At 35.9% G+C, this 26,589-nt stretch overlaps 2 protein-coding genes across 4 annotated transcripts in view; both read left to right on the top strand.

The window, feature by feature from the left end:
* Positions 1-1,731: 1,731 nt before the first annotated feature.
* LOC105216344 (uncharacterized) lies at positions 1,732-6,634 on the top strand. Its single transcript, XM_011190791.2, has 4 exons — positions 1,732-1,930; positions 2,965-3,436; positions 3,584-4,075; positions 5,458-6,634. The coding sequence occupies exons 2-4, from the start codon at positions 3,017-3,019 to the stop codon at positions 6,472-6,474; spliced, it is 1,929 nt and encodes a 642-aa protein (XP_011189093.2). The 5' UTR covers positions 1,732-1,930; positions 2,965-3,016; the 3' UTR covers positions 6,475-6,634.
* A 5,579-nt stretch (positions 6,635-12,213) lies between these two features.
* Smpd1_1 (sphingomyelin phosphodiesterase) overlaps positions 12,214-26,589 on the top strand; it is a 31,234-nt gene continuing 16,858 nt past the window's right edge. For all 3 annotated transcript variants that reach the window (XM_011190761.3, XM_011190760.3, XM_011190762.3), the window contains exon 1: positions 12,214-12,715. The gene's annotated coding sequence lies outside the window, so the exon portion shown is untranslated. The remainder of the gene's footprint in view (positions 12,716-26,589) is intronic.

Below are 26,589 nucleotides of genomic sequence, written 5' to 3'. Positions count from 1 at the left end.
GTGGTAGTGGATTAAACAAGAGCAATGGAAATGTCTAATTTTTTGAACAATATGTAGTTAGAGCAGAAGATATCTGGTTGTACTCATTAAAAATTCATTAAAAAAAAAACTCATCAAAAAAAAATTTGAAATACAATCCTTACCATATCTACAAAGTACAATTTACAAGTAATTTATTGGACAATGTTCGTTAATCTAATTACCGAGACCAAAATACTTTGAGTAAATCCCCTAATGCCTACTCTAAAAGTAAAATTACATGATTCATGTATATTAGTTTAGTATTTATTATGAGGTATCCTCTGCGCAATAGACTCGCTCTCTACACAGCAAGCATCACCTCGTCTAACCCTGTCATGATAAGGAATTTTAACAGCTTACATAAGCTGAAAGATGATAGCCTGACTCTTTCTTCTTCAGAATGCAGGACAGTCAGTGAGTCAATGCTCTGGTGTCTCTGCTGCAATATCGTTGAGCCTACATTATTATGTCACGCAGATCTCCATTTTATCCCAAAAACGACGCCTCTGATGGTTAGGCTTTTATAAGTAGGGAACCAAAATAGTTGTACACGAATTCTCGATGCTGTTCGGTTAACTTTTCTATCCGAAACAGTACCGTATTGATTTCATATGATGAAAAAGCCTACAGTGCCGCTGGACAATCACTTAGTTCTCCATGGTACTACATTTACAGTTTGGTTTCTTATCTTGGTAAAGGAAAAAGTGCCATCGGCATACTTGGTGTCCTTACAGATAGTTTTCAGGGTATTACAACGCCCTTGATTTCTTACCCTCTAGATATTACATTGAATTTTAGAAAATAATACTTAGTAAAATTAATTAAAAATCTTTATATAGTTCAGATAATGTCGAGGGAAGAACTCCTTGGTGAAATTTATCCTTGCCGATCATAATTTAATTTATGTTAAATCTCTCGCTATTCGAGATCGACAGCTTCAAAACACCCTTTGATAATAACTAGCTACTTTCTCACAATTTCCTCTGCATTAATCTCAGAATCTTGAGCCTATTTTCACTTGGCCCAATCTCTATTGGGTTGTGCATCGAAGAGCAGGTCTCAATGAACACTCCCACATCGAATCGAATGATTCTACGATCCGACAGCGATGGTTCTTATTAAACCCTCCACTGACAGATAAGATTATTTGTTAGATGTGTGCTGAGCCTACTTACAAAAGTGTGTTGACAGTCCACGTTTACTATATCTAGATTATTTTTAAGGATAATGTGCCTTCAATGAGTGGCACCACTCATCTTACAATGGTCGAAATTTAGCTAACTTTTCAGAGACATATGTAACATGAAATCCCTAGATCCTAAAGTAATTAGTAAAGTATACGCTGCTGCACAGTTACTCCCATAAATTCTGGACTATATTATTTATACTTTCACTATATTTTATTTTGTTTTGCAGACTTACCTCCTTTTCTATAAACAATTAGTATTATGGTGCTAAAATACTGATTAAATATATATGAAAATGGATAAATAAGTAATTGTAATTGCATATTTTTTATATCAATATCGCGATATGCCAAAAATCACTGATAAATCAACGTTTTGCATTCGACAGTAATTGCGCTAAGAGTGACTGATAATGTGACACAAGATACTCCAAAGAGCCGGTGTCATAAATTTATGGAGCAGCTGGGCATCTGTTTGGTAATATTTATATTCAATTTCTATGAATTTATTTTAGTCGACCATAACTATTTGGTTGTAACGGACCATTCTCGGCGGTAAATTTTTGGTTTGTAAAATTTGTGTTTCTTTTGAAAGTTCCAGAATAGTATGGAAAGACGATTATAACACTTTGTGAGAATTAATTCGAAAAAGCAAAAAAATTAGAAAAGTGATTTCGAAGTTTACAGAAAGCATTCGTGTCTTTGTATAAGTCTCTAAGAAGTGTAAGCAAAATACCAAAAAATCGCAAATTAAAAAAGATAAACCCTGTACCGTGGAATACTGTAGTGTTGTCATAATCGATATAAAATATCAGTTCCTGCGGCTGATGAATTTAAAATCTATAATTTATTCCTAATTATTCTAGTAATTCTGAAATTTCAAATTATTGTGTCGAGGAAGATATATATTGTTGTTGTTCTATTAGGATAACTCATTACCGAACAAATTTCAAGAATTTGAAAGTTCTTAGGCGGATAAAAATCCGAGTCCGTTCCGATTACTTTTAACCGACTGTTCTGGGATCGGCTGATATGTTATGATGTGGTTTGGATTAAATTCCCACCGGTCTTAACACCAAGTGCTAGCCCAATTTTGTAGATTTATTTTCCGTCCTGGATATGTCGAAAAACTCGTTTATAGTTCAAACAGTTTAACCAAGGATCCCTGAGATGAAGATCAACAACTCCCGTATTTGGTTCTTTTTTTCAAAATGTCTTAATTCCGTCAGAGATCTGCTTATGTTTTTAATTCTTGTTCTCACTTCTTTCAAATGGGTGGCAAAAGATGTGAAGTGTAAGGAGGTTGATGGAAGGATAGAGATGTTTTCTTCTAAACGAAATCGGAAACTAACATAACAACTAAGGGAGGAGATGAATCATGTAAATGACACAGAATTCAAGAATTTGTAACATACCTGAAGCCAAAAAGACCTTGCGACTGCGTAAATGTTAGTAGCAATGGTCCATCTATCCAGTACTAAGCCAGTGGGTCTCGCACATTGCGGCCAGTTAGAAGTCTTGTAATGAAATAGTTCGGTGATTGTGATTGTGAGATATTGATTTGTGAGGGCCGTAACTCCATAATATAGGGTATTTTGTCCACGTGTTCAAGGCCAGCATATATTCCCTGTCATTTTAATCGTAATTTATATGAAATCTAAAATTTGTATAATTTAAATAAATAAATGGAATGAAAACCGAAATATTCCTTATTTCTTAGCCAATGTGTTTTTAATAATGTTCCTTTGACCCAATAGATTAGCCTAGTCGTCTACTAATTACAAATTTTTGACTGGTATCGTGCAAAATATGGCGTTCGTGGTTGAAAACCGAAATTTCATTGAAAACGCTGTTCGTCACACCAAGAATACCATAAACTTGAGCAAAAGACATGGAATTGAGAGTGAAGCAGATGTAGATGAGGGCAACAACAACAGCACACCAACAAGCAATCATGAATCCGGCACGACGATTTTTTATGGCATATTAAAGGAGGATCTGCTCACGCTGACTGCCACCCAACGTAGTGCGTTCATAACAGTTATGTCGCTGTTGCTTGTTATTTCGCTGTGCGGCAACATCTGTACGTTGCACGTGAATATTCGACGACAAATCCGACCGTTTTTTCGTGCTTGCCTCATATCGCTGGCGATTAGTGATTTGATTAATACCACATTCCTCACAGTGGCCTATTTGAGTCAAATAGCTAACGAATTCATACAGGTTTGGGTAAGTCTGAAATGCATATAGATTATGCGTACGATTTGTTAGTGATTGAAATAAAGATTTTGCTTTGAATATAACGTCGAAGAAGTTTAAAGCGTTTACTAATGCTACATGGCCTTCATTACTTTTTCTTGTTTTTTTTTTTTTCAGATCCTCGGTCGCTGCATGTGTCATTTGGTGCCGTTCATCACCACTGCCGCTATTTTGGTGAGCTCGATGACGCTGGTCGGCATAGCGATGGATCGTTATTTTGCCGTCATGCGAGCCGTAATTAGTTTTTGGAATCCTGGTGTCATTTTCTGTGTGCTCAGCATGCTCGTCTTATGGGCAGCGGCCATTGGCATATCGTGGCCGGTGTTTGGTGTCTATGAGCTATTCCCCGTCTACATACTGACGTTGCAAAAGATCCCACTGCCCGGAATACACAACACTACACTTGCTCCCACAGCCCATATTTACAAGCAGAAGGCGGTTAGTGCCGGTTCAGCAGCAACAACAGAATTTGGCACAACTATGCCATACGACACATTTGCCGAAACAGCAGCAACACACACCCATTGGGAACAAAAGGCCACCAACAACAATCATACTTACGTCCTGATGATAACAAATGAGCTGGTGATGATGTGTATATCCAATCAGGTAGGTGTATGTGTGCTTCGTTCTCCAGCGTTTCCTCTTTGGGGAACGTGTGGCGAAAAACCGTGTGTGGGTGGCGCTGAGTAGTTGAAGTGGTGTCTGTGTGAAAGGTGACTGCTGACGCTAGCGTGAATCCAAATTGCGCATTTATCTCGGATGCTCATTGCTGGCGCTCACGCTAGCTCATATGTGTGTATGTAGGCGAATTTGATTGACTGCTCTAATTAGTGCCACTGACGACAAACGTAGCTGCCCAAAAGCAAAACTTCGTAGAAATGAACGATAACAAACACAGCATTGTTCAGCTCAATAAAACGAATGTTCTATAAGGTTCTCTCAATATAGATCTGATAGAAATAGATTCGTATCAGACGTTCGATTTTGTTTCTTATGCAGATGCTCTAACAGCAAATCCGCTATATATACTTTGAGGCCATGCCGTTAAGTCGAGCGGTCTTTTAAGAAGTTACCTTTCCAACAATAACAAAAGAAAGAGGTCACACTGATCTAGATTTCCACGCCAACATATGATTACTAGATCTATTTTACCCATTGGATCAGCCAATGAGTCTTGAGTCTACGAAATCAACTGCCTACGCTCTCAAAGAATATAGTTCCGCATTTGTGTTTAAATCAATATTCGAGCATTCTCTAACGAACTGCCTACAAAACAAAACCAAATAATAGTTCCCTCTACGACCATAGTATGACAGTGCGCTCTGGGCTAGTTAAGGAGTGCCTTAGATTCTTATCAATAGCTTCCAGCTATTTTGCTTTCCGACTAGTGTGGGTACCCGGTCACTGCGGAATCGTAACTGTATAGCGGACAAGCTTGCAAGGAGGGTACCCTAGCTACATTGACGGCGGAATGGGAGCGCGTTGGTAGTCCATGGTCCACTTACGCAAGAGCGCTGGAAATGCAGACTCCGCATGAGCTCGTCAAACGCTGGTCAACTACCAGAACTTGTGCAGTGGCGAGGTCCTTTTGGCACTCTGTGTAGCGTAAGCTTTGTCTGGGCAAGGTCCATCTCAGCGCGGTCATTGGTGTACTTACTGGACATTGTCCAATGGGTACCCATGCCTTGAGACTTGGGATCGATGCAAGTTGCCAAGCAACTTCATCTAAACATTTCCTTCTCATTGTCCAGCTTTTGCCAGACTGAGGTTGAAACACCTCGGAAGGCCCTTTTTCGGCGATCCTAGCGAATTGGCTAGAATCGACATTAGCCGTCTTAAGAAATTTGTAACGGATTCCAAACGTTTTCCTGAATCTTAAAGGTCTTTAATCCACAGGGAGTTTTATTGCTGTCTAAGTAAGATCTTCTGTTTTTGCAGAGATCTGCCTACAAACCTAACCTAACCTAACCTCTACAATATCTTTTCAGTCATCTATCGCTGTATATTACTTCGCAATTTTCGCCATCATTTTCGTACCAACAATAATTGCTTTTATATGGATTAATACAGTGATTGCCAAACAATTGTGGAAACGTCGTCATACCGCCACTGCTGTAAGTAAAAAGCAGCATAACGGTTGTTTGCAAAATTGGTGGCGTTACCTCAACTGCAGTTGTGCGAGAAAATTGGAAAACGACGAGCGAAACTTGAAGGAGGAACCAACTGATACCAAAGAGCGACCATGCAGCTGCGCAACTATTACGAGTGGAGTTGACACAGCCTCGGATACGCGCATCAAAATACCACAACTGAGCAATCCGAGCGCAACCAGCATTGAACAGTTTATTTTGCCAGCCAACACCACACGTGCCGTGCCTACCAATAGCAACAACAACAATCGTACAACACGCCATATACGCATGTTTAGCATAATCATTATGTTAATCACCGGGTTTCTCATTCTCCGTTTGCCCACATGGATCTTCCTACTGATGCGCATATGTGGCTCCTATGCTGGACGAACACCAATAATATTGCATTACTGTTTCGGCATTCTGAATATAACCAGTTCCGTGCTGAATCCATTCTTTTACACCTTTCTAACGGAGACAATAAAATGTGCGCACATCATTAAGGGCACCTTCTTCTGTGGTGTTTGCAGTTTCCGTTTACGTCATCGGAGCAAACAACATGTCTCCACATATCCGACGGAAAGTTCCGTCAGTTTGGAGAAGAACAATTCATCATTCGAGGATCCATCCCCTACCTGTGGTAGTTATTGGGTAAACAAAATAGCTGCACTTGCTCGGGGATTGTGCTGCAAATCGCCTGCGGATAAAAGTAGCACTGTGGCCAATTTAGGAATTCAAGCTCTAGGCGATATGAGAAAGGGCGACAGTGAATTGTATATCAACGAGAAGGATGAAGGTGTCGATTGTAGCGATTGTAGCGATGGGAGCTTTAATAGCAACAGTGATGTTGACAAAGCGGATTCGGCAGAATAAACCGGTGTACACCTGTGAAAAGAATTCAATTTATCTATTGAGTGTATTGTAACTATATACAGTTAGCACATATTGCTAATGTATATGGAATTTAACAATAAATAATGTACGACCTGTCTTTTACTTTAAAATACTCGGTTCATACCAGAAATCAATCCCGAGTGACACTTTATCGTTTCAAAACTTGAAGACCCCTAGAAAGCTTTTTTTAAACGGATTACAGAGGTATATATATATCAATTTTATAAGATTGTAAATTTGCATTAGAATATATTAGATTATATATTGAGGATTGCACCGCGACCTAAGGTCTATTGTGCCCTCTAGAGTTATCACAACACTCCCTCCAACCCCGTCACGTTAAGAAACCTTAACTATATGCATTATAATTTAAAGTAAAGTTGGACATGAAAGATACGGTTTAAAGCCTCTGTAAATTTGAATATCCTAATATTTGGTATATATGAGCTAGGGGAAGTAATTGTTCAGTTTCACCCATTTTTGACACAAAAGCACATTATTAGAAAAGAAATATTCCCTCGGAAATTCTATAAAATATCTGAGACGTTTACTGATATTATCGGTGAAAAATTATCCATAGGTACAGAGGTCTTCTTGTTCGGATTCTGGGGCCTTGAAAAATCATAGTCCGATTATTGCGGATTATTGTGATATCTTCGTTGGTTCTTGATTTATACAAATCAATGTGCATACGATCACTTCTCATTGCCGTTATGCTATTCTTATGGCTCTTATAACGATAGGCCAGAACAATGACAAAATTTTGCTACGAAACTCATATGTCCTAAAATGAAAGAACATTACATATTATCTAGGTACGTGCTTTTTGATCTAAATGTCTATAGATAGCTCTTATCTGCCTCAAACCTGTACTAATAAAACTTTTAACACCAGTTGGTATTGTGTTAAGTAATTAGGAAAGCTACTGTAGCTAGCAGTAAATGATAGTAAATTTGTTAACAATTAATTTGCAATTACTAATGATAACAGAAATAATTGGTTAGATAATACGATTTGAATGAGAAGTAAAAATGTTTGTCATCCTCTGAATGGAATATAATTAATTTTTATCACATAATATCATATATACAAATAGAGTCGAGCTCAGGTAAGCGAAACGCTCAAAATATTGATAACGCACTCGATACGTGATCATCATAGCCAAAAGTCCACTGCATAACTACTATCAGGGAGGTCTCGGCTGATATTGCATCATGTCGTGTCAGCAGCAAATGTTTCCAGTAAGTCTGGTTAATATAGTTTAAGTCACTTGTGAGATATGTATGTACGTATAACTTATTAGGGAAAGAGACACTCACCATGTACAATATCAACCTCCTCAGATTACTAAGGAAACCCTGTACCAATTTTCATCCATTTTACTTGAGGTTTTGCTTTGTAAAAATCGGTTGACATCTTGAAAGTTTATCTTGAAAAGACCTTTTTGTTTATGACTCTTGATAAATTGTCAAACTTGATAAATTAGCAAGGTGTTGTATTTGACAAGTGCACAGAACAGAGGTGTGAGCCTATATCTATCTTGTTTGGCTTACAAACTGTTATACTCTTTGCAAAATTTACTGAAAGTATAAATTGTAGTGAATGGCCAAAATCTAAAGTAAGTGTATCACCAATAAAATCGAAGTGTTAAATAAAGGCTGTTAGTCAATTACGATAATTGAAAATGAAAGGTCATCATTGGAGTTAGAAATTTGCCATGTGTATGTTTACAATTGGTTTAGAATATCAATGGTGGAGATGCAAATATACAGTGGCGGATCCAGAAAAATTTATGGGGGGGGGGGGGGGAGGGTGGTTTACGAAAAGTTTATTTCTCAACGTATTTTTAATATAACAGTTCCCTCGCGAAAATTCAGTTATTATAGGACACGTTTTGTTTTTTTTTCCAATGTACGAATTTGACGCTAAAAAACTCGAGAAATATTTTCTTTTTATGAAAGGGTGATCAACTGTTCAGAACAAAACTTTCTTGCGGATGTGAAAATGTGGAAACAGCGAACTTCAGGCAAGCATTTTCAGAATGCGCTCGAAGCTTTAGAAGCAGTGAACGAAACGTCTTTTGGCAATGTTTTCAAGATTTTACGCATATTGGCGTTATTGCCTGTTTCAATAGCATCACCGGAAAGAAGTTTTTCAAGTTTAAAGAGAATTAAAACCTATTTACGAAATACGACAGGTCAAGATAGGCTTAATGGTCTAGCATCAATGAATATTCATAGGGATATTGATCTGTCAGTTGATGAAATACTAGAAGAATTCTTTCAAAAACCAAGGAAAATATAACATGGAATGTGAGATCCTGTGTAATCCTCAATTAATCACTGAGCTTCAGCGATACTGCTTGTACAAATGTAGAGAAAGTTCGGATTATATGAATAACAACAAAAACCTTGTAACTTATTATAATTGCTTATAATTTGATGTGATTTTTTTTATCAATAATCTCATTCCAAACCCATATCAACAAACATATATCATTCTCTGAGTTTAGGCGGTGTTTTAACACCAAACCTTGGATCCGCCACTGCAAATATATTATCGAAATTCAAAATAAAAACGAAACTTTATACTCCAAGATCTTTGAGGAAGGGTAGAGGAAAAAAAGATCCGAATCCTAATGGTTAATTTTAATTTAAATTGAGAGTTGTATTCCTAAAATACATAATAACATCTAATTTTTTTTTATCTTAAAAAGAGAATCTAATATTTCTTATTAATTTAAAAGTTCAAATCTTCAATGATTTAAATTAACTGTTAGAAATCGCCTATTTTTTGCCTCCACAAAGATTTTGGAAGAATTGAATTTCGATTTTGAGCCTGTGAAAAAAGGTGTAGATTTCAATATTTATCGATTGAAATGGATTTTTTCATTATTTTCGCATATCGATTCTTAGTACAATTTTCATGATTTTGTTTAGCTTTCTTCTTGAATAACACTTTTTGAAATAAATAATTCGAAGCAAGGCATATGTGCAGTTGTGCATAAAGACTGATAGCAGACGCAAAGTAGCAAAACGAATTACAAATGTGACTCGCAACAATTGTGCAGCCAAAATTCCACTACTTGCAACATTTTGTTGTTGCAAATGCTGTGCTGCCAATGCGATTGCCAGAATGACAAAATGGCAGTAGCGACGATAAACCAACACCGTAAACAGTGCGAGTTACTTATTTATGCGTGTAGAACTTAATAAAGATGGATAAAACTATAGGGGATTTGTTGGCGGGAGCTGAGCAAAACTTCGGTAAGTCGCAGCAAGTACAAATAGTTTAAGTTAAGCCACGCACAACACTTATGAGAGCATATAAAACAACCTAAGACATTCACAAGCATCTCAGTATATACTGATGCATTTCTATACAGATATATACATATGCACTTGTTCCCACACAATCTGCGGGAGCGAATGTGCTTAAGATCGTTGCAATGTTGCAAGCATTTGTCACCGCTATAGCTCAGAGATATAGAATATAGAGCCAAAAAACGATTATGTGTGTGAGTAAATACTTAAACATTTACATATTTACATGCGTGTACAAGTATTTCGCACGTGGAAAACAGAACATCAATGTTGCCACAACTAACTTTTGCTTGCTCTCCTAAATGGCACTATCGAGGAAAATATGCTTAAAGTCAATTGCACCGCCACTGACTCAAGGGCATAGTTTACGCAGCAGTTAGGAGTAAAGCCACTTGAAAGTTCAACAGAAGGTGGGAGATACCAGGGAAATTTATAAATTGCAACAGCAAATGAAAAGTAGAAGTTTACAAATTTGGCGATAAGAAGTTTTTAATATGTATCATTTAGATAATATTTGTAAAATTTTACTCATTTATATACATTCAAAGATCGTTATTTAGATATTTGATATATTGATGAATATATGCTGTCAATCAAAAATATATAGATCAACATATTCAGTATATGAAATCAGGAGCAGTTATAGAACAAATACTGGAGCACAATTTCAATTAAGTTTTTGTTTCAGGTCAGTCATTGGGGAGCTTTTTTTATGTGGTGGGTCCCAGAGGATACTTGGTTTAAAACCGGAAGTCGTGAGCTGCATGAGTCGCATGCAAATGAATCGTTCCTGGCTTCTCCCAAGTGAATGGCTGTCAGAAACTTTCCTCACTTGCGTGAACCTCTACATATAACCCCATCCCCCACAGCCTCGAAATCCAACGCAAAATCACTCTTGCCAACAGGTGTTACTTAGGACTGAGTAGGCAATTGAAAAGTAAAGTCCTCTCTCGACAAACCAAAATCAAACTCTACAAGTCGCTCATTATTCCAGTCTTGTTGTATGGCGCTGAAGCGTGGACGATGACAATATCCGATGAGACGACTCTCGGGGTTTTTGAGAGAAAGGTTTTGCGCAAGATTTATGGCAATGGCGAATACCGCAGACGATGGAACGATGAGCTGTACGATTTATACCACGAAATTGACATAGTTCAGCGAATAAAAAGACAGCGGCTACGCTGGCTAGGTCCTGTTGTTCGAATGAATGAAAACACGCCAGCTCTGAAAGTTTTCGATGCAGTACCCGCTGGTAGAAGCCGCGGAAGACGACGACCTCCACTCCGTTGGAAAGTCCAAGTGGAAAGTGATCTGACAGCACTTGGAACTTCCAAATGGCGCCATATTGCAAAACGTAGAGATGAATGGCGCGCTCTGGTGGAAAGCTCCTGTTCTTTGGCATCCTTTTTTGTATATTTCATTCATTTGAATCGTAAACAGCAATAATTTTTTTCACTCAAATATGTCGAAATTTGTACCTGAAAAATTGTTTTTTGCTAGGAGTTCTTCATCACTACTTTAATATGAAGAAAACCTCAGACGAATGTCAACGTATTTCGGTGGAAGTTTATAGTGGACATGCTCTAGCTGAGCGATCATCGAACAAAAATGGTTTGCTTGATTTGAAAATGGTGAGTTTGGCTTGGAAGGCGAAGAATGTCCCCACGGGAACTAGAAGCATTAAACCGGGTGTAAACATTAATGGGAAAGACGACAACCGAAAACAACTCATCAAATTGAAACGAGCGAATGCCGAAAAATAATTTTCCATCTTGATAACGCTCTGCCTCATTTTATAAGAGCGGTAAAAAACTATTTGAAAAACAGCGGTTGGGAAATTTTAACTCACTTGCCTTATAGCACAGCCAACTACCTTTTGTTTCAGACAGGTGACTACTTTAAGACAGGTGACTACTACAGAGTATCAATATTTGGCTTGATTCATTCTTGGCCATCAAGCCGTCACAGTTCTTCTCGAATGGAATCCACAAATTGCCAGAAAGATAGGTAAATGTTATAGCTTCAGATGGGGAATACCTTGAAAAATGTTTTTATTAAGCTTGGCTTATATAGACAGTTTCTATTACATCTTCATTTAAACATATCTAATAATTTACGAGCACCATCTATTTATCCATGCACTGTGAGCTTTAAAGCTGTGAAAAGCTCATACTCAATTTGTAGTAAAAGTTGCGATCGTCTAGACTCTAGAGTGCTGCGCACAGTGATCGTCTAACTGTTAGCTTTGAAAGCGTAAACCACCCTCACGAAAGCTCCACCACAAGACGCATACGAAGCCCCAAGCTAATGCCAAACGAGTATAAAGCTCCCACTGTGGGTTAGCCGCTTCTTCAGTCCGCTACTCGTTGGTATGAGCCGCAAGAGCACAGAAAGCTAGATTTGTAGTTGGTCAGTTGAGTGCGGTAACTTGCGGCAAGCGGACGTGTCTTTCTTCGCAGACTGTGGATCTAGACGGTTTGAGGCGATCAAGCGTTGTGTGTGCGCTGCCGAGTGCGAACGTAGCGATTGATGTGTTTTGTTTTTGCTCTCATGCGAATATAGAAATGAGGAAATAAATACATGCGTTTGACAAAAAGAGAAAACACAATTAAAAGTGACAAGTCTGCGATGTGTTTTGCATAAATTTGCTTAGAATACAACAACAAAGCCGTACAAAAATTAAAAGAAAAATTGTGATTTAAATAAAATAAACCAAGTATATAGTGAGAGAGAAGGGGTGCAGAAGAAACACGCGCAAAGAATATAGAAAGTGACCTTTGGCAAAGCATAAATTTCGACGCGGTAGCAAGTATTCGAAAGCGAGTGACAAGCTGGAGCCGTCGATAACGGTGGATACTCCCGCAAAATCAAAATAAACGCTGCGCAATCAATGCAAGGTAACGTTTTTTTCTTTCGCAGCAAGCTGCACGCATGCGCATTTTGCCATGTCATATGAGACCCCCCTTGTCGCACCTGTTTTAAGCGAATTTGTAAAAGTGGCCAATGAAACACAAAGTAACCGTTGTAATCACGCAGTTGCGGCTTAAAACTTGTTGATTGCATTTTGTGGAAAAAACGCAATATCTCAGTGTGATCTTGCGCGTATCTTCAACTGTTTGTGGTACTTTTCCGAAGGTGCGAGTGTAGTCTGTGTCGGTCTCTTCGGCGAATATTCGGTTGCAATGTGCGTCCTGTTTTGCTGGCTATTGACGTTCGCTTCGCTTCTTTCACTTTTATCGGCTGCCTTGCGTGACATGCAGTCATTTATGGTTTCACCCGCCCAACAGAAATTCGCGCATGTGCAAACTGCACAGCTGTTTGCAGCCACCATATAAGTAGTAGTTGCAGCGCAGTGTTGCCACATCGCGCGTTTTTTGTTTTCAAGCTATTATGTTGTGCTGTAGCATTCGCTGCTGTTAAACCGAAAGGTAGAAAATCAGTTAGAAAAAAAAGAAAACATAATCGAATGCAAAGACAAGACGCAAACGAAACAGGTAAATAGAAAAAAGAAATCGCATTCTTTGGCGTCTGCTCAGCTGGCTGTCAGTGGCGGAATACAAACAGCACTAGCAAGCCGCCGCGATTGCTTAACATAACGTGTATGGTCTCCGGCATTTCGTGCTTTTCTTTTACCGTTTCGCGCTTTATCTTCACTTCGATTTCTTTGCATTGAATTATGTTTTCTACGCTTTTTATTACGCGCACTGTAACGAGTACGAGTACGCCAGTTGCTTATTTATTTATTAGACATTTTGTATGGAACGTGTGCGGAATTTTCAATTGTCACTGGACACAGTAGTAGCCTTTTGACGTGTGTTTTATTTACCTTACTTGCCATAGTTGTACAATTGTTAATGGCCCAAATTGTAATTAACATTGATTGCGGTTGAAAATTCTATGCTCAATGCAAACGCCGAGGCAGTAGGTAGGGCTGAGTTCTTCTTGGTATAGATATATGCATGCAATTTGTGTATATTTCAATTTCGACGATCTTTTAATTTTTCAAATAACCCTCTAATTTATTACGAATTCATATTTATACACCAATTTTGTATTAATGTTATTATTGTAGTTTTCGTGACATTTTCCAAAGCTTTTTTTTATAAAGAGATAATTTTCAGAAGCTCCGAGTCGACACATCTATCATTATCGACCCGCCTATATTAGTATGTAGGCGAGATATACTCAAGTTAGCACTTCCACAATCTTTAATTTATTAGAGAATTTTTGAAAAAAAATCTTAATAAAGATATACCAATTTTGTTGAATTATAGATTTGAATTAGTATACTCTCGCAACAAAAGTTGCTAAGAGATTATTATAGTTTTGCTCACATAACGGTTGTTTGTAAGTCATAAAACTAAACGAGTTAGATATAGGGTTATATATATCAAAATGATCAGGGTGGCGAGACGAGTCAAAATCCGAATGCCTGTCTGTCCGTCCGTCCGTGCAACGGATAACTTGAGTAAAAATTGAGATATCTTGACGACACTTGGTACACATGTTCCTTGGAACCGTGAGAGAGTTACTTTCGAAGATGACCCCTGCCATGCCCACAAAATGGCGTGGCATCTCCCATGTATGGGTCAAATCTCAGGAACTACTCGACCGATTTCAATGAAATGATCGGTAAATCTCTAAGATATCTTAATTTAATTCAGAATGGTTAAAATCCGGTCAGAACTTCCCCTAGCTCTCATATATAATATAATACCTAATTATAGGGTCAAATCTTCCACTTCTGGGTCAAATCTCAGGAACTACTCGACCGATTTCAATGAAATTATCGGTAAATCTCTCAGATTTCTTAATATAATTCAGAATGGTTAAAATCCGGCCATAACTTCCCCTAGCTCTCATATACCTAATTACAGGATTTTCAAAAATACGACGGGCTTAATAGCTTATGTGAAATATCTGAGCAAAATTAAATGAGCATATAAGCTTAGATATAGTGTATGTTGGTGGTGAAAATGAGTGAAATCGGTTCAGGAATTACCTCAGCCAATATACTGTATATGATAATTTTCGTTATTCTATTGGACTTTATGCCGAATATATGGCTCAAATTGTGTGTTATCTTAATAAAAATATAGCAATAAATTACAAGAATATAAAATGTTCGGTTGCACCCGAACTTAACCTTTCCTTACTTGTTATAGTACTGCTTATTGCAAGAATTGTAAAATAATAATCCAAAAATTGTATTATACAAATAACCAATTCAATTCGAAGCAACTGTAACAATCATCTTAACTGAAAAAACAAAAAATATTTCTTAATAAAGTTTAGATTTTTATATATAAATAAGTTCTTTTGCATCTATTTTTACGATGCAATTTTTTATAATTTTTAAATACGTTCACCAACCGCATTGACGCATCAAACGCATTTAAGTACGTGATCTTCTATTACGAACTACATATAGGGATGCTCGCTATCTCCCAATGTTATTGCTGTCGTAAAAGGCAAACGATGATGTGTTATCACAATATACTATATATGTATAAATACATATATATGTACGGTTGTATATGAGCTTCTGTCCATTCAAGTAAATCTGTAGTCACTGATGATCAGATCAAATATATGAGTCAAGTTTGCTTGAGTACAATAAAAAATATGTAGGCTTAAATAACAACTGATAAGAAAATCTGTCAGTCAGAAGAGTAAATAAGTATATAATGTAGCTAAGTACATAATAAATATATATATATATATATATATTTTTTTTAATTCATATAAGTTAGAAGCGGACTTTATATAATAACAGTTCATTTCTATATTTAACAATTTTATATATCGCAACAAGTGTGGAGAGTACTCTATTAAGGTATGTAAAATAAGTGATGATACTGATAGAAAGCAATATCTTCGATATACAAAAGCTAAGGGAAGGTATTAACCGGAATATGAACACAAAATTTAAATGAGTTAACCCTCAAAATATTCCGCATAAGTGTTCCAAAATAGATGCTTGGACCCAACTCATACTCACAATTCTGTTATAGTAAGTCAATAGGACAGAATAACAGTCGTTTAAATTTTTAAGTATTTTTTGTTTCGAATAACGCCATTTTGAAATTGTGGCAATGGTTCGATAAGGTCTAGGTATAAATATGTACATCAAATGCCAACAGTTTATAAATAAGTTGCAGTGCACTGATAATCAAAACACTCATAATCAAAACTCCGAATATACGTTGGTTTCTATATTGCACATTGCCGTGCATATTAATTGCAGCGTGTGGAAGTAATTTCGCTTACAAATAAAATACGAGGAATCATACAACAAATACGTGTAAACAACAACTGCATATTATGCAATGGTAAAATAATTTACGACACAAGAAAGTGCAAAATGTTGCGAAAATCCAAAAAAAAAATTTGTTTATGTGAAAATTTTCAAATATGAAAACGACTTTATTTGTGCCCTGTAGGGAAAAGTTTTAAATTTTTTGATCAGAAAATTTTACTAATTGTCATAGATTGATTGAGTCTTCTAAAGCTTTATTGTCTTAAACTTTAGTGAATTCATATTATAAAGTATTCAAAAAAATTAATAGAATTTTTTTATAAAAAAAATTTATAATTAAACAAGTAAGGAAGGTCTAAGTTCGGGTGTAACCGAACATTTTATACTCTCGCAATTTATTTATTTAACTTTATTTATATTATATAATACACAATTTGACCCACATATTCGTCATATATATTGTATAAAGTCCATTGAAAGTTGGAAACCATAAGGTTAGAAGCACCGAGGGCCTCGTGTTCGATATATGGGGCCTTAAAAACCTATGGTCCGATTTCGGCGATTTTTAGAATGGGGCTGCCCCACTATAAACATAGTATTTGTGCAAAGTTCTGCACCGATATCTTCACTAGTACTTACTTTATATATTGTAATGTAAACGATTCAGATCGTCTTCAAAGTTCTGGTATATAGGAAGTAGGCGTGGTTGTGAAGCGATTTGGCCTATTTTCACAACATATCATTAGGATGTAAGGAAACTATTACAAACCAAGTTTAATTGAAATCGGTCGAGTAGTTCCTGAGATATGGTTTTTGACCCATAAGTGGGCGACGCCACGCCCATTTTCCATTTTGTGAAAAAATCTGAGTGCAGCATTCATCTGCCATTTCTTATGTGAAATTCAGTGTTTCTGACGTTTTTCGTTAGTGAGTTAACCCACTTTTAGTAATTTTCAACCTAATTTTTGTATGGGGGGTGGGCGTGGTTATGATCCGATTTCTTTCATTTTTTGACTGTATTAGGAAGCGGCTAAAAAAACGACTGCAGAAAGCTTGGTTTATACAGCTCTATTGGTTTGCGAGATATGTACAAAAATCCGATTTGGGGGCGGGGCCACGCCCACTTCCCCAAAAAAATTACATCCACATATGCTCCCTCATATCCTTCATACCAAATTTAATTTCCATAGCTTTATTTATGGCTTAGTTATGGCATTTTATGTGTTTTCGGTTTTCGCCATTTTGTGGGCGTGTCAGTGGTCCGATTTTGCTCATATTCAAAAGCAACCTTCCTATGGTGCCAAGAAATAAGTGTGCCAAGTTTCATCAAGATATCTTAATTTTTACTCAAGTTACAGCTTGCACAGACGGACGGACGGACGGACCGACAGACATTCGGATTTGAACTCCACTCTTCACCCTGATCACATTGGTATATATAACCCTATATCTAACTCGTTTAGTTTTGGGTGTTACAAACAACCGTTATGTGAACAAAACTATAATACTCTCTTAGCAACTTTGTTGCGAGAGTATAAAAAAATGTCTTCTTAATAAGACCAGAAACCGCTGAAATTGACTTTTTTCTGCGGCTATTTAGAAGAAATTACGAACAGTGCGTTATAGGAGGAAAAACTACTAATATAACATGAGAACTTTATATGAATAATACTATAAAAAAATTCATATGAGTATTTTAGATAGATTTAAGGGGTTCTATTTTTTTTTTTGCATTTTTGTTAAGTGTAATGTCTTAAAAATATACACTGAAAATTTGAAGTTGATCCGATAATAACTATACGATAATAATTCGACAAATAACAAAGATCGGTCAAGCGCTCCAAAAGGCTAGCGTGAAACTTTAAATGTGTTTTTCTCAAACTATGTTTTTTGGACTGGTTACATCTGTAACTCGATAACCGCTCAGTAGATAATGAAATTCATACAGCTTTTAGAATACATAATCAACTCAGGGCTGATCGAAGGTTTTTTTCAAAAATTTCCATTTTTTAAGACCATTAACTGTTGCTTTTTCCCAAAAATCTAGAAACAAATTTCCTGGGGTGGCCATTTTGTTAATTTTTGAAAAAAAAACTTTTGATGCCATATTATTACTTTTGTAAAATAACATGATTTAATAGCAAGAAAAAAATTACTGAAAATTCTCATTTTTTTGTGTCTCTGACTACCCCTAACCTCTAAGGATTCTTCAAGTTGTATATTATGTCTGCGATTTAGTGATATTCCGATTTTTTTTTTTACAAATAGCGAAGATATTAAATATCTTGAATATCTTTGAAGCATCTCTAGTCAAATTTAATAATTCCATATCATCTTTTGTATAAGTAAATTACTTACGTTCTCTTTCCTTATCGACGAACTTCTAATTAGTAAACAGTTGATCTAAAAAAAGTTCTGTTATTGTATGTCAGTCTTGTTTACTAACCATACAAAGTTGATATGAATATCAAAAAGACTATAAGATGTGTGACAAAGTAGCATCACTCTCGCCGTGGCAGATCAAAATTTTATTAACAAAAGTTTGAATGATAATATTTAAGCCTTTTGTTAGTGGACCGTATCTCATATGGATTTGATCAAAATGGTCTACGTTCCTCCCTTGTTACATATCACATAAAATTTGATATTTAAATAAGTTATGGTAGTGTGATTATCCGTAAGTGTGATAACTCAAAAATGGCAAATAAATTGTAATATGGACGATGGTTATTTGAAAAAATTAAAAAAAACATACAGTGTTTCAGAGAGAAAATAATTGAATGCAAGCATATTTAACCCATTTGATCCTATTGTACTCGCTTGGGTACAGAAAAAAATGGTACAGAAAACCTATTCGATGCCATTGTACTCCTTTGGGTAAGAAAGGAGATTTTTTTCTGTTGTACACGCTTGGGTAAAAAACGATTTGTTTCTGTACTCAAGTGAGTACAATAGGCTCGAATGGGTTAATTCAATTTTGTGAAATCAACAAATATAATATTCTTCCAGTTTAATTCAGTGCATTTTAATTTAGATTTGAATTTCTGCTGACCATTGAACTTATTTGAAAGTGCACTTCATTTGATTTATGTATGTATTAATTGAATGACTTCTTTCATTCTTATCTGACTTTTTTTACACTATAAAGTATAATACATATATATAGATATACGTACACATATATACAGTAGAACCCCGATTATCCGGATCAAATTAAACCAGGAGCATACCGGATAATCGATTTCAAAGCAGATTAAGTAATATTTAAATTTCGATAAATTTTTATTATGTATTCGGTTTTACATGCGTCGTTTAGATAGTACGATATCTAAAAGAGAGATCTAATGATAATAAATACCTCTATAATTTAAAATTTTGTTTGAAAATAACTTGTGATTGTTCTTCGACGTAATGAATCGCATCTTCGCATTGCGGCCCAGGCCCTGATGTGCTTCAGTTGTAACAACTGTATGGGAACCTACTCGTACTATATTTCAAACCACTTAAAATCAACATCTAGAGCTTCAAAAGCTTCTGCGGGAGAACGTACTAGACATAAATCACCAGTTTCATTCTCTTCATCATCTTATCTTTCTCTCTTTACTGTTCAAATTGTCAAAGATTCTTCATTAGTTAATATTAGGAATCCAGGGTCTTCATTAATGCAGTGTAGCCACTCTTTAATATTCTCTTTATCGCTAAGAATTTGCATTGCTTTTGTTATTTCCTTAAAATCGTTGTTCGGTTCAATTGAAGTATTAAATAGAGTAAATTTTAATAATTTATTCCAGGCCCTTTGTAATCTTTGCGATTCCACAAAACTTATCATAATATGTCTCGTTGCGTCGTCAAATGTATGTTTAAATTGACAAATAGAGTCGAGACTAATGTGTGCCGATAATCGAGTCTCTACTGTAGTCTACTGGGGTATTCAACAGATAACAATGAGCTTCTATGTACATATATTGGTAAACTTATATGGATACACAAATATTTTGAATTATGTTTGCCACTGAACTGCTCAGAAGCTTAAATTTATTTATTATATATGGACATCTTTCGGGTGACCTTTTGATGAGTCAGATTTTTAGTTGGCGTTGTTTCTAAGAACTTGGAATTTTTAAGAAGCTGCCAATAAACAAGCTTTTGACAATTATGAAATACAATACAGTAACACAATTTTCGTTGAACTGAAGATTTACTCAGAATTTTGCCTATCTTGAGGAATAAACTATATGGCATTGCGTTTGACACTGGTTTATTGAATCTGTTGAAACTCGTTGGAGAGAAGAGAAGCGCAAAGTCAGCATATTCATGACCCAGACATATGTATACATATGCAGATCAATGAGATTTTGTTTATTTCTCTACAAGATTTTCAACTTAAGCTTAATTGATCCATCGCAACCACATACAGACACAAAGACTTGTGCATACTCGCATAGTAAATTGTTGTTGTTGTTGCAATGAAAGTGATATTTCCGAATGTGCAGAACTTAATTGCAATTAAATTTTATTTTCTCAACTTACTTTCATACGTTTTTTCGCTTTAATTGTTGTTTGCCTTTCGATCGGAGCACGATAATCAACGCGACGCAGCGCTGAGAGCATCACGAATTGCGGATGGCTTTAATTTAAATCTAATTATTGCAATTGTTTGTTGATAGCGTACATAACGCTGTCGTTGCTACTGTGTTACCGATACACATAGATATTTTCACACACACACACACATACACATTCATGCAAGTGCAGAATATTGTTTTGTTTCCGTTGCTATTTTGCGCATACTAAGTAGCGCGGCTGTCATTACAATATTGTCATTTGCGACAGTTTACAGAGCGCAAGTTCGCGCTGCAGTGGCGTGAACAAAAACAGCAACAACACAATTATTCGAGCTGCATTTAATCGAATAAGCGTAATTGGCGACAATGCCAAAGGCTCATACAGTCGAGCACACGTTCATGATGCAGACATGCATATATAATCTCACAACCATACACATACATACATACATACATACATATATGTATCTATGCATATGTGGATTGTATTTGTAAATAGTTGCTGAGGAGGCGGAAACGGCGTGTAAGGGCGGCATCTAACGTGTATCTGCAGTCAGAAGGTGCGCATTGAATATCACTTTTATTGCTGTTGTTGTTGTTCGAGCGTTTGCTCTTGGTGTGGCTGGTGGGAGTGTGTCGGTGAAATCGATACAATTATAAACAAATAAACGGAAAGTGTACATACATATTTATTAACGAAACGTGAGTAAATCGCAACTCGTTACTGGCATACTTGAGGGCCGCCGCCTAATTATACACAGCTGTTGGCAGATTACGCTATTGACTGGTATCAACAAACGTATAAATAAGCAAATGAGTTGAATTAATTGTATATGTAATTGTCTGTATTTATATGTATATGGATATAAATTTAATCGCTTATTTGTCATATTGACGCCGTGTATTTGTAACAGAAACGTGCTTAGTTGCAAGGTATCAATATCCAGAACGTTAATGATCTTCTTCGCAGTTAAGCTGGAAAGCTCGTATCGTTGCTAGGAGAGAGTGTATCTAAAATTGAAAGCATATTATTTGTAATTAGTTATAAACTCCCAACGAGTATGAGTTTAAATTTCAGAACTATATGTAAGTCAATAGATTCGTGAGATAAATGATTTTTGGTTAACGTGTGTTAGAATCTTTTAAAAATTAATAAAAACCAGATAAACGTTAACTTCGGCTGTACCGAAGCTAATATACCCTTCACAGGTGCATTTTTTTAGTAACTATGTGTTTAAGCAAATCTAAAGACGTAAGAAAAACTAAGTAAAAAAAAAGAAAACATTTTACTAATTCTTTTTAGCCGGGTTGTTTGCTAGAAACATTAAGGTTATATAGTTGATCTGAACAATTTCTTCGCAGATTATATTATATTATATTATTACCTTAATCAGTAATCCATGTCAAATTTCGTGAAGATACCACGTCAAATGCGACAATTTTCCATACAAGCCATTGATTCCGATCGTTCGGTTTGTATGGCAGCTATATGCTATAGTGAACCGATCTGAACAATTTTTTCGGAGATTAAATTATTTCTATGAAAAATAACTCACACCAAATTTCGTGAAGATATGTAGTAAAATGCGGAAGTTTTCCATACAATGCCTTGATTCAGACCGTTCAGTTTGTATGGCAGCTATATGATATAGTGGTCCGATATCGGCAGTTCCGACAAATGAGCAGCTTCTTGAAGAGAAAATAACATCTGCAAAATTTCAAAACGATATCTTAAAAACTGAAGGACTAGTTCTTATATATACAGACAGATGGACGGACGGACAGACAGACAGACGGACATGGCTAAATCGACTCAGTTCAACATACTGATCATTTATATATATATACTTTATAGGGCCTCCGACGCTTCCTTCTGGCTGTTACAAACTTCGTGACAAACTAAATATACCCTGTTCAGGGTATAATTAATTTGATTTCATTAATGATGTCAAACTTAATGAATCTCTGCGTTAAGTCACTATTGAATTTGTTCCTTTTCGCACAGCCCAATTAATTGGTCAATTAAAATTTTGATTGAGAAACCAGTTTTTGCCCTACACACGGCCGGCTACTTGATATTCGATCAGCTGTTATACATTTTTGTTTTTGCTTTTCTTAAGAAATTGGTAAGTTTTATCAGCTGAATGCTTATTTTTAACAGCGACATCTATCGTCGTGTATCGCAGACAAAGAATGCATATATAATTACGAGTATGATCTTTGTCACAGAGTTGCATTTCATTTTCAAGTCGATTAAAATTCAATTAAAAATCAGTGTAGATTTTTATTTTGTATGGTAAATCAATCTTAATTAGCGTTTTAATCGAGAAGGGGCCGGTTAATTGATCAATTAGCTCCTGTGTGAAAAGGCTATAACTTTGGTATATTCTCTATTATTTTGAATGACAGTAAAATGCGACAGCTAAAGAGCTCAAGTTATCAAAAGAATCCTTCATGAAAACGAATCCAAGAAGCAAATTAAGTTTCGAAAATAACATCGGAAGCCTTTATAAATCGGGTTGTTCATTGTATCGGAGAAATGTCATGATTATGATATACTTAAGATATTAAATGTACTGTTGTATCAGACAGCTCTGAAGTTTTATGTGGGTTTCAGAGATTCGATAATGTTATTTCAAAAATATGTGCAAAATTTGTACAAAATCGCTTCATAACTTTTTAAGTAATCGACATCGACTTGTATTGAAAATTGACTTTTGAGATAAACGCGTTTAAGGTTTTACATTCAAACTAACGTGGCCTGGTGGGCGTAACATTCAAAGGGTCTATCTCTTAGAATTTTACTCGGTTCGATTTGATATTTTTGGATAGTTTTTTAAATAGAGTGAACTATTTAATAAGACATAGGTTTTCTCAAATTTTGAAATTTTGAAAGCCACCTAACTTTAAGCCATTCTTTATATCTAGCACTATATAATGTCTACGGTATTATAGTAAAACACAGCTATGGCACTAGGAGTTTTCGAGAGAAAGGTTTTGCGGAAGATTTATGGTCCCTTAAACATTGGCAACGGCGAATCCCGCAGACGATGAAATGATGAGCTGTATGTGTTAGTCGACGACGTAGACATAGTCCAGCGAATAAAAAGACAGCGGCTACGCTGGCTAGGTCATGTTGTTCGAATGGATGAAAGTGCTCCAGCCCTGAAAGTATTCGATGCAGTACCCGCTGGTGGAAGCCGAGAAGGAGGGAGACCTCCACTCCGATGGAAGGACCAGGTGGAGAGGGACCTGGCTTCGCTTGGTATAACCAATTGGCGGCAAACTGCCAGAAGGAGGGATACCTGGCGCGCTCTTTTGGACTCGGCTATAACCGCGTTAGCGGTGTCTACGCCAGTCAAGAAGAAGAGATTTATTTATTAAGTCTAGTCTACAAAATACGAATTATAATGATGAGCTAAACAAAGCCTAATCAAAGTAGTACCAAAAAAATCTGTCCTCTCACCAACTGTTCCTTCAACTTGCAATGGCAACAAGCGGCAGTCTTCATTGCACATAGTCACGTACAAGATCCCTGTAATTTTTATTTTTTACAAAAGGAATCCAGTACATATTATGTAAGAGAGTTTCTTCAATTCAAGACCATATTTTTATACGAAATTTACAAGTATGTACATACGATTATAATTAAATTCAAAAAAAAATAACGCAATTAAACTTACATCGCTATGGCGACTAACGAAAGCTCGGCTTATTTAGTTTTCATTTGCTGAACTTACCTTTATGACAAGCATTTCTTGCACGAAAACTCAATTTTTTTAATTGTTGTGTGGATGGCTTGTACATACATACATACATATATATTTACCGCGACCAACGACATCAAAAGCTTAAAAAAATTTGCACTCGTTGCTTGAATTCATTGGAAGCATCAAGATGGTTCCATTGGCGTATCACAGTATGTGTAAATTTTGCAAGCATTACGTCCATACATATTTACTTACAAACAACAATGGTCTGCTGTCATAAAAGTGTGAATATTTACACCGTTTGCTTTTGTTGTTAATTAAGTTACACCAGGCAGTTTGAAAAGTTTGTCTCCACTAAAAATGCAAATATTTTTGTCAAAATTATGTTTTCTTCATATTATTTGGTTTATTAAATTGCCTTTGCATATAAAGTGTTTTTCAATAGGCACTTTTCACATTTCTCTTCAGTAAGGTTTGCCATTTCCTCACGGAAAGATATAGGATCCAAAAACGAGTTGAAATTATTAAAATTTATTACCGAAATTCGGAGTCAGTGGCCTCAACTTAAAGAGCGCTACGTCCTACGCAGCGATGAGGCTCATTTCTGGCTGAATGTCTTTGTCAATAAGCAAAATATGCGTTATTGGTCAGGCAGCAATCCACACGTAATGCATGAGTCAGTCACCATTGCAATCCGAAAAAATTTATTGAAAATCTCACGAAATGATGCATATGATGCATATGTTTCCAAAATGTAATGAAATTGTATGAATACTTCGGACTCGAACAACAAATCTGCATTAATTTCATATTTTGTATACATCTCTTAAGGAAGGGGTCTGGGTTTTCACTTTCGAAAAATTTCGATTTTTTTTTGTTTTATCTTATTGTTTAACATTTCAAGAATATGTCCTCAAAATTTTAATCCGATCTAAGCAATATTCTTGAAGTTATTGTTTAATTAGTCTCGGGGTCTTTAACGCTCTAACTCTAACTACTTTTATGAAGTTCGTGTTCACTGCTATTTGAAAACTGCTCGACCGATTCATTTCAAACTTATACACACATTTTCTTCACATAAAATACCTTCCCCCTACGTTTAGTAATTTTTTTTTAACATTAAGGGTATTTCCCACCTTGAAAATGGCGGAAATTTTAGTCGAAAATGACGGTTCAAACTTTAGATGGCCACCAAAAATTAAAAAAAAAAATAATAATAATAATCAGAGAACGTTTGGGGGAAGATTTGTTTAAAATTAAAAATTAAATTTTTATGGTTTCTAATTTTCGGATAATTTCCAGCCGAGTTACAGTGAACACCGCAATTTTTTTTTTTCAAGACGTCCTAGGGGAAGCTCTGTCACGGGCTAATGGTTTAATATTTTTGCATGAAAAATTTACAGAACATAGTCAAAACTATGCTCAATAATGTATAGAAGATTCGAATAAAATTGCTTAATCGATATTTGAGATAAAAAATCAATTTTTGCGCTGACACCCAGACGCCTCTCTTAATATAACATTTTACCAATCATTCTGTAACACCCTGTGCAACATGTCACTGTGACCCAAATTCAAAACATTTTGGTTTTACACTTTAAAAACACGCCGAACTTTCCATTGACTAAATAAAGAAACTATACACGAAGGCTTACTGTCGCAGCGAAAAATGAAAAATCGGTACAAAAACGAAACGTAATCTTGGTATTCCTGTCGCTGCAACTCTCACACAATAAAACTTCTCCATTTAAATGGTTGTTGCCTTTATATCATTGCACTCAATAAATTTTTTGCTTGCTTCCAAAAGGTGGCAGACCTTTTGCACTTTGCTTGTGGTATTCGAAAACACTCAGGACCAACGCATTTTGTTAATTATCAATTTGTGGACTGTCGCAAAGCAGTGCGCTTTTTATCGCCTTCTGCCAAATCGGTCGTAAAATACAACTGAATAAAAGAACAATCTGTACTTTTTGTCTGTTATTTCAAGCGAAACTTTCATTTCACAAGAGCTTTGTCTTCTTAATCATCTTGTATGCGCTTCCTACAATAACATCGAGATTGGGGTATAAGAAAAAAATCTGCACTGTAATTTTTTTTTATAGGAATGTTGTTGTATACGAAATGTTGGCAAATTACAACTCAACTTAACAGAAAAGAAGAAAAAGTAACGGTTATATGGTTGTGTAACTTTTTGTGGTCATTTAGTACGTACAATTTCCGGAATATTTCTTCTAGTT

The sequence above is a fragment of the Zeugodacus cucurbitae genome, chromosome 6, assembly GCF_028554725.1.
Source record: "Zeugodacus cucurbitae isolate PBARC_wt_2022May chromosome 6, idZeuCucr1.2, whole genome shotgun sequence".
NCBI classification, from domain to species: Eukaryota; Metazoa; Arthropoda; class Insecta; order Diptera; family Tephritidae; genus Zeugodacus; species Zeugodacus cucurbitae.
This window is presented reverse-complemented; position numbering and strand designations above follow the sequence as displayed.